Below are 20,168 nucleotides of genomic sequence, written 5' to 3' on the forward strand. Positions count from 1 at the left end.
GCATATTTGTTATAACAGGGTATATCTATATCGTACATGAACAACTATTGTTGTAATCAATGTACATTGGCTCAGGTATTCTGTAAACCCATCTCACTTTCTTTTCTTGAGCTAAGTGAATCAAGATAGAAATTTACAGAAGAAAAGATTAACTCAGTTCAGTTTTAACGGACAAGATGAGTAGACACCAGATGCCTTGAATTAAACTTTTTTTTTCTTCTTCATTTCTTTTGTATTAAGACTAAATAATATCCTACAACCAAATGAATTACAAATCAAAGGTTAAAAAAAACTAACTGTACACAATAATGACTGAAAAAGAGATGAATTATGATTTAGATTAATATACAAACTCCCCACGCTAAAAGAGGCAGGCAGTTCCGGATGATGAACCACAAAGGTTTGACCAGAATGGTTCTGTCTTCTTCAGCCATAACATGCAAAATTTCACTGGTCCCACATAGCCTGGAATATAGCAGGTCTGTGCTTCAACCAGTGAACCATCTCTCTATCCAGTGAAGTGTTGTTAATTACAGCGTCTAACATTGGGCTACCAAAAAATTTAGGACTACTTTTGAATGACCAAATCAGGTCTTTGGGCCAAGGTCTTTGGGCATGCTTTTCCTGGATAAAAAAAGAAAAAGAAGCATATGTTTAATCACCAGCAACAAAGACTGCAGAAAACATGGCATAGCGAGCACTCATTCATGATTAGCTTCCACGGAAATTTGTGTGCAATCTCCTAAGAATTAAATAGATTACATTCTAAAGAACCCAGTAGCATGTGATGGCCTCACAGGTAACGATTAGTACTACTGACTAAATCACAGAAACTTTAAATTACCACAAACTATAATCTCATGATCGTCACCAAACTACAGACAGGTAGTACTTTCCTACATTTTTTTTTACAACTGTAAATGGTAACAAAAAGGAAATATAAATATGAAATGCTTGCATAAGATTTAATCCAGAAACACTCATAAAAATTTGGCCACAACCAAAAACTAAACAATAGTCTGCACCACCCAGTAACTACCATTTTTCGTAACTCAATTAATTCCAACTAGATAAGGATGTCTTGACAAAACAGTTGGAATTGCTACTGTGTGACCAAAGATTACAGTTTTGAATCATGAAATCAGATTTTGTAAATACAAAGTAAAACTGCCAATAAAACCATATTTGAACCTCGCATGGTGACAGCTTTGTAGTATCGATTTTCCCTTTTAACTAATTCACACTCGGGTTTAAAATAATGTAATCACCAAACAGAAAATGTATTCATACTAATAAGCATTTCCTATTTGTAAACAAGCTAGACACAAAATATAAGTACACAAAGGTACATGAAGAAAACTAACCATTCTTGCCAACATAGATCTGACAGTCTTTGGACCATAAACACGTTGCCTTGAAGGCTTATGAGTCTTGGCGTAAAAGGAACTGATGTCTGGCAATAACAAGCTACCTCTGCTGGCTTTAGACAGTGTACAATCAGGCTCCACGTCACTCTGATTATGCCAAAATATCAGTTGCCCTAAACAATAATTTTGACCATATATCTTCCGATACTCCTGAAACCCTGCTCCCAACTTGTCGGCACACTTAGGACCTAAGTCAAGTGGACTAATATAGACAGGTGGTGAAGTTATAGTTTTATAATCCTGCACACAAAAATAACTTGAAATTTTAAACTAAAACTAAAAATAATGATTGGAAGAGAAAGCATTTAAAATATATTGCAATGATTATAGGCATTAACAGCAGAACATACCAGTACTCTAAAGAAGTGCTTGGTATAAGCATAGATATGGATTAAGTCAGCAGCAGCATCGTGCCGACATTTGTATGTACAAGGAAGATTCCGAACCTCGTCTCTCAACCTTCAAAAAGAAGAAATGTAACATGACATAAAGATGGCAAGTTACACCAGGAAGAATTACACACAAATTAGTAGTGCAAGCACTTACCACAACAGAGATTTATGAACCGCTTTCTGAATATCTTTAGAACTCGAAGGATCACGGGCACGAATTTTGGACTTGAGATCATTCAAGGTAGATTCGTCCACATGAGGAGTCATGCACTGAAGAAGCTCCTCAACAAATGAATCCTCTCCTTTCCAGAGGAACGAAGCAACTGCTTCAGGACTGAGCTTCTCAAGAGGCGGCGGAGCTTTTATTGGATCGCCAAAAATACATCTCATAACATATCTTACCTGTAATGCAACTCAAATATTAAGATCATTTTGAAACTGGAAACAAAATTTATTTGCAAAATACAACTATACACTAAGATCGGAATGTACAGAGCAAAAATTACAACATCCACTTCACACTACAGCAAAGAGTGTAGTTACATTATACATAGAATAAATTGTTCCCGGAAAATGAAGAATCTAAAATTGTTGACCATCTATAGAATGCAGTTCCATGCAGCTTATCTTAAAAAAGTATTGACCTAGTGGTACTTGTTAGTAGTGATCCTAATCACAACTTCCACTACTCTTTCAGGATAATATTTTAAAATGTAAACTCCACCTTAACTTCATTAAAAAGTACAATAATAAAACTGGAAAATACAGAGCAAAATGGGAAGCATAATCACCTTATCAAGAGTGACTGCAAGATTCTGAAGCCTCTGGTTGTACACACCCTCGGCCTGGGTCACAAAGAGACATGAGAAAGGAAATAAGTGTTATTTAAACTAGTCTTCTTTTGATAATAAAGGACAGGAAGAGAAACAAAGAGCACACCTGAACCTCTGCGTCACTCCTCTCAACTTCAAGACATATTTCTGAAAAATATTTCCTTTTTTCTTCCAAGTTATGCTTTAGAATTGCCTCGGGAAGCTTCGTTCTTTCAAAGTTAATAAATCTCACCTGCACCAAACCACAATGTCAGAAAAAATAAAGAATAAATGAAAGTAAAAAGTGAAAAACATCAAGACAACACGAAGAAAGCAAAGCACATACAAGGCGAGCCGCATAAGCAACTAGCCAATCTGGCAAGCCTCCGAGCAAACAACTGCCTAAACCAGCTCTTCCCAAGTCATTATAGTCCTCTTCAGAAACGGAGTTTACTTCACAAGCTTCTAGCATCAAATAATGGCAATCAAGAATTCCATGCCACTCCTTCAGTACCTGAGAGGACACAAAATACTTAAGTCAGCGGCTAAAATGACTAGGTAAAATAAATTTAACAATAAAAACAGGACTACTCTACTTGTTACAACAATTGGTTAGAATACAAGAAAATATCTCATAATATAATATATTAAAGTATCTTAAGTTATTTCCAATGATCAGTTTATAATCTGAGTATCTTGTATTATTACTTAGGATTAGATTTTAAACTATATATTTTTATTGTTATTGATTTTCCTATTTATTCAAGGTTAATTCTATGTATCTATATAAATAGAAATTAGGGTCTGGTCTTTCATATCAAGTGGTTATCCATAATTCAATGTTCTTATTATTTTCTCTCTACCTTCTATCTAAAATCACACAACTTCAACATGGTACCAGAGCATGGTCCAATCCTCCTTGAACTGTTTTGTCATTCTGCTGTCAAGTTGTCAAAAGTGCAGTGGGATAGTGGCGAGACAGTTTAAGGAGGATTGAGCCATGCTCTAGATACCATGTAGAAGTTGTGGGATTTTAGATCAAAGGAAGTCAGATAATAATAATAATAATAATAATAATAATAATAATAATAATAATAATAATAACAACAGCAACAACAACAACAACAATAATAACCTTGACTATTATTAGTAATAACTTAATACTGACTTAATACAAAAGACTAAACACTTATCCCTAATAAATAGGAAAATCAAAACGAAATAATAATAATAATAATGAAATAATAATATAAAATCTAATTCCGAAGAGATAATCTAAGATACTCACTCTAAGACTGATAATCTAAGCTACTCTAAAACCTATCCAAGGAAATAACCTATTATACTCAAATTATAATATAAAAGATATTATAAGCTATTATATAATATTCTAACAGTATAATAATATTCTAAAAGTATCTATACTTCCTCGACTTATAATTTATTTATCTATTGTAAAATATCACCCACAAATCACAATGGTATTAAAAGTGAAAACAAGTAAAAAAGAACAGCTGAATGTAGTTATAAGTATCCGATTGAGTCAAATGAGTGCCCAACACAAATAGGGAGTCTATTTTGACACACGTCTTTCTATTCTTTTCTAGTTCTATCTTTTATCAGCACTTAAAAGTTAAGTTTTATCAAACCTTTTGGAAAGCCCCTTCACCAGTCAGATTTAGATAGCTCCCACGGCAAACTTGGCTTCCACATAAACAGACTGATGCTTCATATTCCTCCTTGCTCTGCAGTGAGATGAATCAGATATTCATTAGACAAAGATATAAAGTGGATATGTTTTCCTTTGAGAATAAAAAAGCTTGGCAAGCAACTGGACAAACCTCTGTAACAGAATTGTAATCAAAAGTGATCTCCTCGCCATGCTGAATTTTGCGAACACAATAAATACCGATTTGATATTGACCACCAACAGCAGTAACTCTATAAACACAAAAGGAAAAGATAATGGCTAATTACAAAATCATATCGCATTCAAATAAGTTTAGAGAATTAGTTTTTTACGCCTAAATATTATACTCATCTGCTTTTAAATAATACTCCGAAAAGACCCTCAATAGTATAATTGAAGATTAAATGTGGAAAATTTTCAGATTGATTCCTGACTCATTGTTTAATTCGACAATAGGGTTTCATATGGCAATACAACATAGAAGAACCGAGAAGGATGGGGCAGGGGAATTTTGACTGGTACCAAGGGAGAGAGGAATTTCAGGAACAGGAAAGAGAGTTTTGGAATGTTGAGTAATGAATATTTAGGGGTTTAAATTTTACTGTCTTCTTTAGTTACAAGCAGATCATTAAGTTATGGTCATTGAATGGAGAATTTTGACTGAGATGGATAGACGAGAAGAGGAAGCAGAGATTTCTAAAAGAGATTTGGAGGGGAGGAGGAATTTAAGGAATGAATTATGGGGAGTTTTAAACTTTACAGTTTTATTAAGTCACAGGCAGATCATCCAGAGCATTAAATAGGTGCAATACAGCTTGTCTGGTTAAGCTTTTGGGCTTTGCCAACGGTACTGGCAATTTTACAGTTCCAATGCATGTTTGACCAAAGCTTGTGAGGAGCAACTTCGGTCAAAATCGATTCTTTGACCAAATATATAAAGCTTACACAAACATCCTGACATGACAATATTTATAGGAAGTTTGGGGTTGACCCACACTTTCCAAAAACTCAAATGCTTCACAATGGATATGATGTGTACAACGAAAACTATCACGTGATTGCAGTAGGTAATGCGCAGAAATTTTCAGCATATACATTTCCCAAAATATTAAAAGATATGCACAGGAAAAGCTAATAACTGTTTAAAAATAAACAGAACCAGCATCAAATTCTTAACAAGTCAGAAAACATATTGGAAACTATAAAGCCAAATGAACTTACTTTGCTTCACAATTAGGTCGGCATGAATGACATATTCGACTGGCATAATTAGCCTTATGCATGGCATCAACAACAACCAAGTCATAACCATCAGCATCACCCTGTCATGTAAATGAAGATTAGGCTAGTTCAGAAAGTTGATAGATTTGAAAATAAGATAAAGTTAAAACAACAAATTTCTTTTCTGAGTATCGGGCACCTTTGGCCTCTCAAGGTATATGTTGTAAAATTCTGGTGCTGGATCTTTGCTATTTTTTTGCAGAGATCGTATCCCATCTTGTTTCTCAAACCACTTCCACACAGGATACACCTGATAAAATGCAAAAACTATGTAAAAATAAGGGAAATGAAAATTACCAGCCATCATACCAAGACTAGGTTTCTAAACAACAAAGCAAACCAATTGAAGAGGATAAAAACATCATATATAAGCATAAATTGTCCGTGCGACAGTCAGTGCAAAAATATTAGTTAGCACAGCCAGCAGGAATGGTAAAAAAAAAGAGGAAAACTAGAAAACCGGATGATTAAAAAATGTCATAAAGCAAATAAAAAATAAAGATTAAGACCACAATTTTACAGGTAAACGTTACAAAACTAATCATTTAATACTTCATGTGTATTTCAAATTCAAATCTAAAACACGAAAAATGTCTAAATTTGAAGCAATCAATCATAAATAGTTTGATGATGATGGAGAATATGAAACAATCATATTTTCTACTCTCACCAGTAGAAACATTATAGTGTAGATATTGACATTATACGGGAAATGTGAATAAAGCTGCATATATGAAGTATCAATATATATATATATATATATATATATATATATATATAGCCATACCTCTCCAAGAAACTCAACAACAAAATCATCTTCACCAAAGCCTTCTTCTTTGTTGCAAACAACACCAAGTCCCTGCATGATCCAGTTCAATAAACAGTTATAGGCAGCTCAAAGGAAACAAACTGAAGTTATTAGTGAAATGAAGTCGCCGTAGACAAGGAGAGCCAGTGGAAGCTAACCATTGAATTTTATGCATGAATATAATAAGCATATATGTATAAATTCATAAAGAGGATATACCTTTCTATAAGCTACATATTTGTCATCAGGACGTTTGTCCATGGCTTTTAGGATACCTTGACACATACTGATCATTCTTGTGTCAGAGTGCTCCTCTGCACACCTTTCAATCTCTTGGATAACAGGCTGCAAGGGGTAACTCATTGGAGTGCTTCCAGTTCCAGTAAAATGCCTAACTTGCATATTCAATGTCCGAAGGAGTGTGTCTTCTATAAACACATGTTTCTCTTGTAGAGACCAATCTAACTCAGCTGGCATAGAATCAAGTAAAAGATTATGTGTGTAGGGATCAATTCCATAAACCTCTTGCTCAATGACCTCATTTTCAAGATTTTTTCTAGGCTTGTAACCCTTGACTTCAGGCAGTTCCATATCAGACTCATCAGTGCCATTCTTTTGTGCAGTCAACTTCTCTGCATAGTCATCTGGTAATGAAACCCGCATCTTCCTTTGCACATCATCCTCATCAGCTACAATGACATATTGATCAATGACATCATATTTCCGAGTAACAGGAGGAACCAGACTTGCTTTTGTCATGCGAGCTCCCCATTCACGTTCATCACTAATGAAATCCAACCCATCATTAGGTGGGCAGTATCCATTTCCTTTTGACTCCCTGGTTCGACTCTCTAAATGAACTTCTTGGTCACTATCAGTATTGGAGGATGAAGTATCATCATCAGTATTGCCATCTTCAGAAGACACATCAAGGTCATCAGACGTCTCGCTGTCTGAATCCATAGATTTCTTATTCAATTTCGATAAACGCCTTCTGATTTCTCTATCAGAAGCAAAGTCTCCATTATCCAAACCAACATGTATTTCATCACTCCTATACTTTCTCTCAGTCACTAATCTATTCTTCTTGTACTTGGAGGAAGTAGAACAGAACACCAAGGGTAAATCATTTCCCCATAACTTCAATAGTGCATCTTTATCATTCACATATTTAGAACTCTCCTCCAACCGTGTTGCAAGCTGAATAAATAATGAGATAACATGATTCATTTCATTAGCCTCACCACGATTCTTTGCCCTGTAATGAATGTGCATATAAATAAATTATTAATTAAATAAATAAGGGGGGTAATCACATTTCGATCACCCATGAATGACCCAAGAAATATGTCGTATTCTAGAAGAAGAAAAAAAGGCGTAAAGGAAAGTGAAATTCTGTGTATAAGACTGAGGAACTAGTAGACTGGATATACTGTTGTAGGAGGGAACAGAAAGGAGGCCATTGGAAAATCGTATCAGAATTGCTATAGGTTGCACGGGAAATCTATTATTTTCCATACTCTCTTTCAAGAACCTATCATCTTTTGTATTCTTGTTTTTTTAGGGGTATTTTGTATTCTTGTTAGAAAAAGAAAAAAATATATATATACTTCAAATGTTCCTATTTATAAGCACCTTCTGAAAGAAAAAAAAGTAATTGTCCCTAAATATAAGCACTCTTTTAAATTACTAGATGCATTTATTGTTATTTTTCAAATGGGAAATTCTAACATGTTCCTTTGGCACAAGTTAAGGAACTCAATGTGGAAATTCTGTCTTGGAAATTGTGCTTTTCTCAAAAAGTTGAAAATAAATTTTTCTCAGTAAATACTTCCTATTTGTTGAATCATTAACATGTGCCCTTGGGTCACGTGTTAGTATGATCCTTTCTTAATATATGTGAAAAGTCGCTTATAAAAAAGGGCGGAGGGAGCATATGACAAAAAGCTCATACATATCAAGGAACAGGAGAAAGCATGAACCTACTTCATTGCGTCACGGCACATTCTGCTTATGTCCTCCTTTACAGAGCTCAACCCATGCCCACTGTAATAACCTCTTTTCATTTTAGCCTCAATTTCTGCAACCTATAAGCAAATAAATAATAAAACTTAAGAAATCATAAATAACAAATAAGTCTGTGTCATAGTTACTTGAAAAGGATCTATTGCAGAAATTATTCATGTACCTTGGGCACAAAAAAGTCACAAGCATTTGCCTTCATAATTTCCCTCAGTCTTGATACGAGAAGCTGCTCCATCCTTTTGTAACCACTTTCAGATTTCTTAATCGACCATCGTCTTGTACGAGCATCTCTAGAGAGAATAGAAGAGGACTTTCTAGCATCATATAACTTTGAACGCTTGTATAAGTTTTGACGGAAAAATTGCTTCGACGAGTCTCTCTTGTCCACACTATCAAAATAAACCTTCAGCTCACCAAAATCATCCTTATTATTCAAACTACTGGCTTTAGAAATGGACAAAGATTGGTCAGTAATCTGTTTCAGAGTTCTGGTTTTATGTGGCTCGTCTGTAATTTTAGTTATGCGTGAATTCCGGCTCTTGATCCACTTCACATTGGTATATTTAGGAGTCAGCTCCTCAAACTGATTGCACCCTCTAATATCTACTGTAGATAGACCGGGAAATGAGAGAAGAACTTTCTCTAGCATGTCAGGAGTAATATTGGTGCAACCCATTAGAATCATAGATTTGATTTTGTCTTTCTCATAAGCATTCTGCAAGCAAATAATCAGATTAGATGAGAAAAACAATGAAACGTTCCTGACAATGTTAAATAAAAATATATACCAAACCTACCACAATGTTCCACAGTATGGAATCAGTGCAAGAATGACCAAGGGATGAAAAGTTGACATTTCTCGAGACTTCTTTGTAAAACCTTACAGACGCTTTCCAATGCTTGCATGTCATGGATGCAAAGACGAGGGACTTCAAATCAGACCTCAAGAAGTGGAAGACTCGTGCCAACATTCGACCATCCAATAAGCCCCACCTTCCCTCCTTGTAAACAGTAACACCACTTTCTTCTGAAGAGAAAGTAACATCACCAGACAGAGCCTCAAGAGTGGATTCATCATTCTCAATAATAAAGCTACCATCTTCAAAATCACCCTCTTCATCACTATCATCAACCAGCACTCGAGCTCTTTTGGAAGCATGTGTGTCACCTTCTGAAATAAATATGCCCCAACACATGTAGATATTTTAAGTAACTAATAGTAGGATAATATGAATGAATTTCACGAATATAGATATTTATTTTATAGTTATTTATTACCGATATTTTAATATTTCAAGAATATAGATAATTCAAATAAATAAAGCATATGAAATAACAACCAAAAATACCAAAATAGCACACAAGATTCAAACAACTTTGTAGCAAAACCGGTAGTTTCACTATTTTGCACGATTTAACCTGTACTCCAGTGTCGAGATATATCCATTCATTGGAATGCTTCACCAAATTGGTACTCAAATGTAGTTATAGCTAAATTTGGAAGATATTGGTATGTTCTCATGTGTACCCAAAAAGTACATGTACTAGACTATCCCGTTCTAAGGTTACAGCGATGATTTAAAAGTGCTCATACATCAACACAGCTGATGAGGAGAATGTTAAATCAAGTGGTGTACACGGTAAGAGTATGTTTTGAAGTTTAAACAAAATGAAAGGAACAAACATGATCAAAATATACATGCTTAGAAGAAAAAGGAGGTAGAACACATCTAAACAATGTACCTTCAAATTATTCAAGGGTCTAAGACAAAAAAGTTACTCGAGGTAAGAGAAGACAATTCACATATCATATCTTCGTAGCTGTTTGAAACAGACACAGGAATAGTAGAAAAATTTTAAAAATAAATTGTTACCTGATTTCCAATATATTTGTTTTTCAATTTCCTTCTTTGGTTGTCTTGCATTGATCCAAGGATCTAAAACCTCATTTATTACTGCTGCAAATTCCCGGCTCTTATATGATTTAATTACTAATTCATGTAGTTTCCCACGAGTATAACCAACAAACTGTGGGTATAAGATGTTAAACATATTTGACTTTGAACGAGGTTCAACAAATGAAACATCTTGAGATTGCCCTGATTGATGTCCAGAAAATTCACCAGACACTGAACTGCTTTCTTGGTGGCTCTTGACACTGACATCATAAGTTTCTGTGGAAGAGGTAACAGGAACCCAGAGTTTATCACATTTCCTGAACACACTGCTATACTTCTTTATAATACCTTGGTCTACTAAAGACTGTAGATCTGAAAACGATGAAGGCCCTCTTTCACGCCCCGAACCATCAAGATAATACCAGTCACCTAAATGCAACTGCAAGTCTTGGACAGTACAGAGATGGTCTTGAGAAATATTGACAAATTCTACACTCTTGCAATAGGCTTGAGAATCTTGATCATTAACAGTTTTTGAGTAGGAACCTTCTTCAGATGATGATCTCTTGCTATCCCTGGTTGAAGAGAAAGGCCGGGCTAACCTTGAATGATATCTATCCTTACCTTGGGTCTTGCGGTGTGACTCAGAGACCAATGATCCCTGGTCCTTGACCACGCATGAATTTATCCTGACCACTGAATGAACATTTCCTTTCACTCCTCTAACAGAAGCAAACTTACTTTGAACTGGTCTGCTCACAGCACCACTGGATTCAACCAACTCATCAGTACAAAAAGCCCAAAGAGGAATGTCAAGCTTCCTGCTGTGAGATGGATAATACAATTCTTTATTCCTAGACCACCGAGGATCTTCACATCCAGACTTAGGCATTTGACATAATGGAAACCCATCATTTAGGACCAGTTTCTTTTTCCAGTATCTATCTTGGGAGTCATCATTCCTCTTCCAGTCACCCCCTTTGCATGACCATCGAGCAGAAAACCAGTCATCAGGAACACCAACGGTAATGTCATTATCCTTGTCGGAGGGCATAATCTCATGCTCGCTTGCTGCAAAATCAATTTTTGAATCAAGGTCCATTCCCAGGCAAGTCTCAGACCCAAAAAAACCTGAACAAAAAAGAGACGAGAATACTTGTCATGGAGCACACCCCTTAAAGTGTCATTTTCATTTTGAACTTCAGATGAAATGTAACATCAATGAAATGTAAACATCAAAACATGTTACTTTATGCACTGAAAATGTCCAAAAGTTTATGCCACCATCATATTACAGATAAAGCTGAAGCAGAAAATAAACCACGACAGAATAAGCATAATTCAAATTGTTTGTTCAATGGAGAGAAATAAAAATTCACGCAAGCAGTACAAAAGGTAATAGAGTTAAAAACAAATTTTTTGCACATTACCATATATTATAAAAAATAAATGACCACCAAAGTGATATATAGGCTAAGATATTTGAGAAATGATATTTGTACAACCACTTTGTGACAACTTCTTGACAACTCTCTCTCTCATACTCACATTATGTTTTTATTCTCTCTCTTCCTTTTTCTCTCTCCATTGTTTTGGACCAATGAAAAATGAGAAAAAAGAAGTTGTCACAAAAGTTGTTTAAAATGGTTGTTCAAATATCACTACTCAAGATATTTAAAATAAAGATTTTACCCAAAATCAGAAGGGAAGTAAAATCATAAAAAATGCAATCGTAATCGTAAGATTATATAAAACTCATCAATATACATACAAAACAGCACAAGATAGAGAAACGTAAATCATACTTCATATTGAAATACTGCTATAAATTTAAATTCATATGCATAAGCAAATTAATAAATAAAGTCTTACAAACTCATGACTGATAACTAAGTCATAAAATAAAACAAATGAGGGAAACTAGACAGAGACGGATGAGAGAGAAGAAGAAGCATGATGGAAGGAAGGGCTGGACAGAAAGGTTGGAGCAAGAAGGTCACAGGGCACTAAGGTAACAAAAATACGCATAGGGAAGAAGGTAACACACGCTGTTCTTAAACTAATTAGCAGGCACTTTTTTCAACCGAAAAAAACAATTTCCTAAATGGTTTCTTTATGACCCGTGTGAGTAAATGGGTTGTTTTATGACCTCGTGCAAAAAATGGGTCTTTTGCTAACCCGCGTGCAAAAAATAGGTTCTTTCCCTAACCATACCCGCATGCGCCGACCACTCTTGCATTACCCAAATCAAACTCCAGAAAGATCGCAGAGCATACAATTGCACAATTAACAGCAGCGATTCGACCCAGTTTCACCAAAAACCGATTTTGTGTATACTCTTAATCGCTTGCAAAATCATGCATTTGTATTATTCAAATCACAATTTTGACTACCATGATTAGACCATTAAAAACAGTTTCCATAATCCACATGCATTTGTTTAAAAAATGCACTACCTCCAAATTACAGTGTGCACCTAAATGATTCATTTAGCCAAGTTTTAGTTATTTTTCTCAAAGTCAGGGGAGGGGCCAAGTCAACAAAGTTTGGAACCATCTTATAAACTACAAGACACCTTCTGATAATCAAACCAAGACATCAGTAAAAGGATAACTCTACAACAAACGTCAATATTTGCCACGTATCAATTGAAAAAACCAAAAAGGCCAAAAAAAAAAAAACTATGAAAGCCTTTCCTCACTTCGTGGGCCAAAACAATTAAAAATTATATTTAAGCAAAATCCTTTTTTTTTAATATAATTTCATTTAATGCTTCCAATCAAACTGATAGAAAAAATTGTAGTCACCACATGACAGCATTTGATAAAGAAATATCAATCCTAATTCTTAAATGAACCACTGTCCAGCAATTACATACCTTTGTAGTCTCCCATATCGTCCCACTTTGCATATTCAAAATTCATTTGCAAAGCTTCTACAAGACAATAAAAAAAACAAGATTGGAAAGATAAGATATCGCAGTAAGGAAGAAAAACTCAACACATGGATATAAAAATATATTTTTTATTTTGTTAAAGAAATCCACACAAATATCGTAGCATAAGAAAACACCTGTTATTGCCTCAAGCTCCCTTCCAGGAATGATATCATACCCCTCTAACAGAACACCAACCCTCTCATCAAAGTGCAGGTCCTCCGACCGCTCAGGTGCAAGCACACTGTCATCAGAGGATAACGTTGACTGCAGGGAAGGGGTTTGCCCTTTCTGATAATTCTCAGGTCCAGATTGAAGAATATCTCCAGAATCAGACAAAATATTACCTGGAGCTTCTGGAGGATTTACAAGCTGGGTTATGGAATCTGACACAATCAATGGAAAACTCTGAGCTGGCAGTGGTGATGCTGCATTCTCAACAGTCAACCACCTGTCACTATCTATGTGCTTAATAAAATGATCCGGCATTAGAACACCATCATCAACAAGAACCTTGATGTCAGATAATTTAGCAGGACCGTGTTCTACACCAAAATAATCAAGGTAAAACCATTTTCCTGATGATGAATCAGAAACCACAGGAACATGTGGAGGAGTATCACATATGTCCATGTCTTCTTCCATGTCTTCTTCCATAAAAGGCTGCTCCTCAGGAGGTAACTGCAAGCAAGGAGAGCCTTTGCAGTTTGCAGCCGGGCTGCAGGACTTTTGTTCCTTTTTTAATTCATTGCAGACACCTCTCTCAACAGACCCATTGGCATCATTTACATATCTTTCACCTTGAGATTCTATACCTGAAAGATTTGGCTCCTTTTGAATATTCTTGTTTTCAGGATTTTTACAGCTGTATTGTGAGTTACGTTTTTCACTTGACAAGGTTTTAATACTTGTTTCTCGATCAATATTTTGTCTCGTTCGATCAAGTGGGGATTGCTCTATTAAATTTGGAGTTTGATCCCTGCAACCATTATGTCGACCTCGACTTTGTGGGGACCGCTCAGCATGAGTAGGACTTCTTAATTTGTGATCGCGGTGACGACTTCTATCCCAATTCCTATCATCTGGGGATCTTTCATGATCATGTGGAGATTTCTCGTGACTACTATATGGCGATCTGTCACGGCCATAGGGTGACTTCTCACGGCTATATTGGGATTTGTCACGGCCATAGGGTGAGCGACGGGCAGGAGCGTGATCTTTATTATCATAATATCTAGCTCGGTCACGTGGCGATCGTTCAGAATGACCAGGACTGCATCCCCGGTTATCATAGGGTGACCTCTCACAGCTATATGGAGATCTGTCACGGCCATAGGGTGAGCAACGGGCAGGGTTGTGATCTTTATTATCATAATATCTAGCTCGGTCACGTGGCGATCGTTCAGAATGACCAGGACTGCATCCACGCTTATCATAAGGTGACTTCTCACGGCTATATGGAGATCTGTCACGGCCATAGGGTGACCGACGAGGATCATGATCTTTATTATCATAATATCTAGCTCGGTCATGTGGTGATCGTTCAGAGTAACCAGGACTGCACCCACGCTTATCATAGGGTGACTTCTCACGGCTATATGGAGATCTATCACGGCCATAGGGTGAACGACGGGGAGCATGATCTTTATTATCATAATATCTAGCCCGGTCACGTGGCGATCGTTCAGAAAAACCAGGACTGCATCCACGCTTATCATAATCCAATCTGGTAGGCAAAGAAGATTCATGATGCCTAGAAGAATATTTGTCGACAGATAACTTTGAAGAACTATTTCTGTAAGATCTCTCCACAGAATGACGAGAATGGTGCTCTGAATAAACATGGTGCTCTGAATAAACTTGGCGTGATCCATCATCAGATAGCCTTCGACTTTTGAAACCGGCATAATCTCCATACTGCTTCCGCTCCCAGCCGTCTGAATCATTGCCATGCCTCTTCATACGACTTCCAGAAGAGTAATCCCGTGCATGAATCCTACCATCATATTCATTTCTCTCCTCATCCACAATTTTTGAACTGATCCTTATATTTCTCTCTTGTCCATTTTCCCACCTGGGTGCACTTTTCACATGCTGACTCCCACTTCTATTAAATTCCTTCTTCCTATAAAAATCATTACCTGCATGCCTCCCAGAAGACGAAGTACATTCACGATCACGTTCAGTTTTCCACCCTTCATTGTCATATTCACGATCATATTCAGTTTTCCACCCTTCACGGTCATATTCACGGTCACGTTCAGTTTTCCACCCTTTGTCTCTATATGACTCGTACCTGTTGATTTTGTCATATCCGTAATCATCCTTCCCCGTGTCTCCCCTATGCCACCTATCCGGAATAAATTCTCCCTTCTCAACATCATCACCCTTTACACCACCTCTCCACCACCCATATGCCCCTTTCTCATTTTCTCCTTTCCACCCCTTATCAGAAACTATCTCCCCTTTTCTCCAATTGTCAACCCTTCCCTTCTCCACCTGCCTTCTTTTCCACCTCTCATCAACAATATCCCCATTCTCAACTTCATTACTCCGTCGTGGTGGTGACAGTGATGGTGATGGTGGAGGGCCCAGCTTCTCAGACACAATTTCACCATTCTCAATTTCATTAATCTGCTGTGACGGCTTCTCAGACACAAACTCACCCTTTTCAATTTCATTATTCCGCGGTGGCAGCGACGGCTTCACAGAAACAAACTCGCCATTTTCAATTTCATTACTCTGCGGTGGCAGTGGCAGCGGCGGCTTCTCAAACTCAAACTCCCCATTCTCGAGTCCACTCCCCGGCCACGACAAAGTCCCCAATTCACCCTCTTCCACTTCATCATCCACCTGCCCGCAAATTTCGCCACTCTTAACAACAACACCATTACTACCCACTCCACCCAACGCCAATTCACCTTTCACATTTCCACCCTTCTTCACTTTCTTCTTCACCACCTTTTTCACAATCTTCTTCACCACCTTCACCACCTTCTTCTTCTTCTTTTCATTCACCGTAACCAGCTCACCACCAAAACCATTCTCACTCTTCCCTCCACAACTCACCCCCTCCGTCCCCGCCGCCGCATTCTCCAACTTCTCAACACCATTCTGCTTCTGCTTCTCCTCCTTTTGCAAAACCATGCACGCTACACCTCCATCACCCATCGAAACCTTCAACTACACAATTATCAAAACCTTCAAAAAAAAAACCTAATCTTCACATTCACCAGGACTATCAATACTCATACTTCACAATTCTCCACAATTCACCAGCTCCAATTCAAAACCCTAAATTCAACAAATTCAACAACAAAATAACTGAATTAAATCAAAAATTAAACCGAATGTAGGGTTTTGTAACCGCTAACAAATTCACGGAAGAAGAAAATTACCGAGAAAACGAATGAGAAAAGGAAAATTATGGATCGATGAAGGAAAATTGAAGGTAATCGAAGAAAAGATGAACAAAGAGAGATCGAGAAAACTATGGCTTACGAAAGAAATTTGTGTTTATGAGACTCTGTTTTGATGAATGAACGAATAAAAGGAGAAAAATCTTTTGTATTTGTAGGTGAAGGTTCTTCTCTCTCTTTTGTATATATATATATGTGTATGTATATATCTTCGTGTTCTTCTTTCTCTCCCGCTTTCTATAACTTTTGCAAGTGGGCTTATTTCCTTCTAAGTGTGAACCGGTATGGTCCGAGCCACGAGTCAGATAGAAGCGTAATGAATGATAAAAGTTTAGTCGAGAGATTTTCTAATGTTACATTACATTTTCCTAAAAAAAATATTACTTCACATTTTTTAAATTTGATTTGAACTCGTGATCTTTGATCAATTTAAAAGGATGTGTTTTTATATGATTTAAAAATGTTCTTTTGTGGATGTAAACTTGATAAAATGGATGGAGTCTTTTGTAATCTTATTGATGGAAAATGTTAACTGATGTCCTCAGATACTAGTTAAGAATGCTAAAAAAGAAAATAATATAGTAGTTATTGTATAAAAAATTGTGTAATTATCTTAAAAGATCAAAAATGTTTCTTTTTATGGTAATATTTACCTTTTTTGGTATCCGTCCATGACTATTGACATGAGCCTTTATTTATTAGCATGAGTTTCTTTTTTCTTTTTACCGTTTATTTTAGTTTAGGATGTTCAACTGGTATTTAATAGATTTCCTTATTGATTTTTTTGACTTTGGAAAAATTATGTCAATTATGGGATTTGTTATTCAAAGTGAGTCAATGAGATATTCTACAACTTCATGATTTGGATAGCTAATCATCGATTGGATTTTATTTCTCGATTTTTAACATGGATGGTTGATTAAGATTTGAGCTTGGGATGCATGCCAAATTCTCTTCTTTGTGGGTAGAATAAAAAGTATATTTATTGAACTTAAATTACTCATTAATAAAAATTCTTGTAAATTCAAAATATATTTGCATAATATAATTACATTTTTATTATTTTGAGAAAATTAAACATGGTTAACAAGTCTAAAGTTGATTTTTTCTTCGGGAAGTTTTTTAAGATGAAGTTGTTGCTTACGTGGGTGTGTGTATCAAAGAAACTCTTACGAATAAAAAAACCTCTTACGATTCAAAAAGGCGTAAAAATGATAATTGGAAAAATTCTCACCTACATGACGGAGCTCAAAAGGATCTCACGTCAATTTCCACATAGCACACAAACTGACAGTGATTTGTGAAGTTTCGACTCGAGGAATCTAAAAGCAACATCCAATTTTTTATATGATGATCGTGGTGGTTCAAATATGAGAAAATTGTCGTAACATTGGAGGAGACTCTTATTTGAAACGCAATGGTTTGCACTTCTGAGCATAAGGAATGAAAGAGAACATTTAATGTCTGTTTGGATAAGCGTTTTAGCTCTGCAAGCGCTGGTTCAAACCTCCAAACGTGATTTTCTTTATTTCTATCATGTTTGGGTAAGATGAAAACCATATCTGAAAACAACGTTTTCTTTTCCAAACGCGAGTTGGACTGAAGCTACAATTTCAAGCTTCTACGTTTCTTGGAATCACTTGCAGACACCCCAAATTCGTTTCCAACTTTACCCTTTGTTTTTACTACTGCGTTTTCAATGTTCCTTGCTACAGTGTCGTTTCTAGAGGTCAGGGAAGCAAGCTTCTCATTGCTTCAGAAAAGAAAGAATCCGAACAAGCCCATTTGATTTGTTTTTTGTGGTGACGCTGTTTTTTTTTCCTTTCTTCTTTTGAAACCTTTGATTCTTATATTATTATATTAAAAACAATTCAATTGATAAAAAAACTAAAAATAACTAACTCTTGAAATTAATATCATTTTAAAATAAATTTATGAACCAATAAAAATGCATTTATGATTTTAGATAAGTTGAAATAATCATCAAAAATGATAATGAGATATTTAGTTTTAAAAACAATCAAAAGGATAATTTGATCATTGTGCATTCAAAATCAATTTTGACTTAAATTATCCAAACAACATCAACTCATAAGAATCATTTTTAAGCAAGTATATCTAAACACAAATCAATTCACATCAAACTCACTTTTTACCATAATCAATTATCTCAAACTCAATTCTATCAAAATCAATTCTCCCCACCGTCAAACCAAACACACACTTAGAGGATTATAAATATGGTCGTTGTTCTTGTCGTCATTGCTCGTGGTGGTTGGAAAATCCACCTCAAGCGGCATCCATGAAGGTTCGTGGTGGTCGTGTTGCATTTTTCTTTGATCAAACAATGTTGTGATGGTAGTTAGGTCTCGGTTTTAATGACATTAGCGTGTAGCCGAAAACGTTTAATCAATCCAAATATGGCGATTTTTTTAAGGGAAGGGGTGAGAGTTTTTACAACCTGTGCTATGTCTTTCTGCATTTAGAAGGGAAGTAAAACTTAAACGATATGTTTATGGGGACTAAAGTCAAAACACTTGATATTTGTGTGAATCATTTATATATTTAAGCCAATAATAAATAATATACGCATATATGTTCACATATAAATTCATAATAAAAGTTAATCAAGCAGTTGACGTCAAGTGGTTAATAAGATCTACCAAAGAGATAGATAGCACATGTTTTAATGATGGTCTAGTGGCTCTTTTTTTTTTTTTTGTCAAGTAGCTTAGTGGCTAGAACTCACATAATTAAATTGTGGAGAAGTGGAGTGTCCGGGGTTCGAATCCCGACCCCTGCATATAAAATGCAACATCCCTACCAACTGAGCTAAGCTCACGGGAATGGTCTAGTGGCTCTTTATCCTCGCATGGCTTGTATAGAAGAAGGGTCGGTTATTTCAATGTGCAAAGAGATTAATAACACATGTTTTAAAAAAAATATATAGGGCCAAATTTTTAGATTTTAGCGCTTCATTTAATAAAAACATAATATTTTGGGGTTTAGGTTCTATTTAAATATAGGTTCTATTTATAAAATTAAAACATAATCTTCAAAGTTTTTCACACAACTTTGTAAAATTGTCTGATAGTTTCATATTTCATTTCAGAATGAGATAATCAAAAGCACAAAAATAATCAATATTAGGCCCTTACGACTTGGTTGAATTCCTAGAATTCAACTTAACATATACTCCCTACAGTCACATTATAAGCAGAAAATAAATTTTTAGGCTTGCTAAACAATTAATGTATTCGGTCTATGTGACTAAATACATTAATTAATCAATGAACATATAAAGTTGTTTTTTGCTAGTAAATATGACCGGAGGAGGTATTGATATTTACTTTTTATTCAGAGCTTAGCTCCTACTCTTATAAATACCAAGCTCAGGAAGAGAGTTATTATTGGTTCAAACTCGCTCATAAAATATCAAATATCTCAAAAGCATTATATCATCTTAGCTAAATTACAAGAT

At 35.7% G+C, this 20,168-nt stretch overlaps 1 protein-coding gene across 1 annotated transcript; it reads right to left on the minus strand.

The window, feature by feature from the left end:
* Positions 1 to 192: 192 nt before the first annotated feature.
* On the minus strand, positions 193 to 16,935 carry LOC25492033 (histone-lysine N-methyltransferase ATXR3). The gene is made up of 20 exons (XM_013600086.2): positions 16,667 to 16,935; positions 13,406 to 16,562; positions 13,212 to 13,268; positions 10,310 to 11,464; positions 9,233 to 9,606; positions 8,599 to 9,150; positions 8,397 to 8,497; positions 6,630 to 7,668; positions 6,390 to 6,461; positions 5,742 to 5,852; positions 5,543 to 5,643; positions 4,473 to 4,572; positions 4,281 to 4,376; positions 2,978 to 3,145; positions 2,759 to 2,884; positions 2,611 to 2,664; positions 1,974 to 2,221; positions 1,778 to 1,886; positions 1,365 to 1,667; positions 193 to 624 (listed from the first exon to the last, which is right to left on the minus strand). The coding sequence occupies exons 2-20, from the start codon at positions 16,437 to 16,439 to the stop codon at positions 448 to 450; spliced, it is 7,977 nt and encodes a 2,658-aa protein (XP_013455540.1). The 5' UTR covers positions 16,440 to 16,562; positions 16,667 to 16,935; the 3' UTR covers positions 193 to 447.
* Positions 16,936 to 20,168: the final 3,233 nt, after the last annotated feature.

The sequence above is a fragment of the Medicago truncatula genome, chromosome 4, assembly GCF_003473485.1.
Source record: "Medicago truncatula cultivar Jemalong A17 chromosome 4, MtrunA17r5.0-ANR, whole genome shotgun sequence".
In the NCBI taxonomy this organism is placed as follows: Eukaryota; Viridiplantae; Streptophyta; class Magnoliopsida; order Fabales; family Fabaceae; genus Medicago; species Medicago truncatula.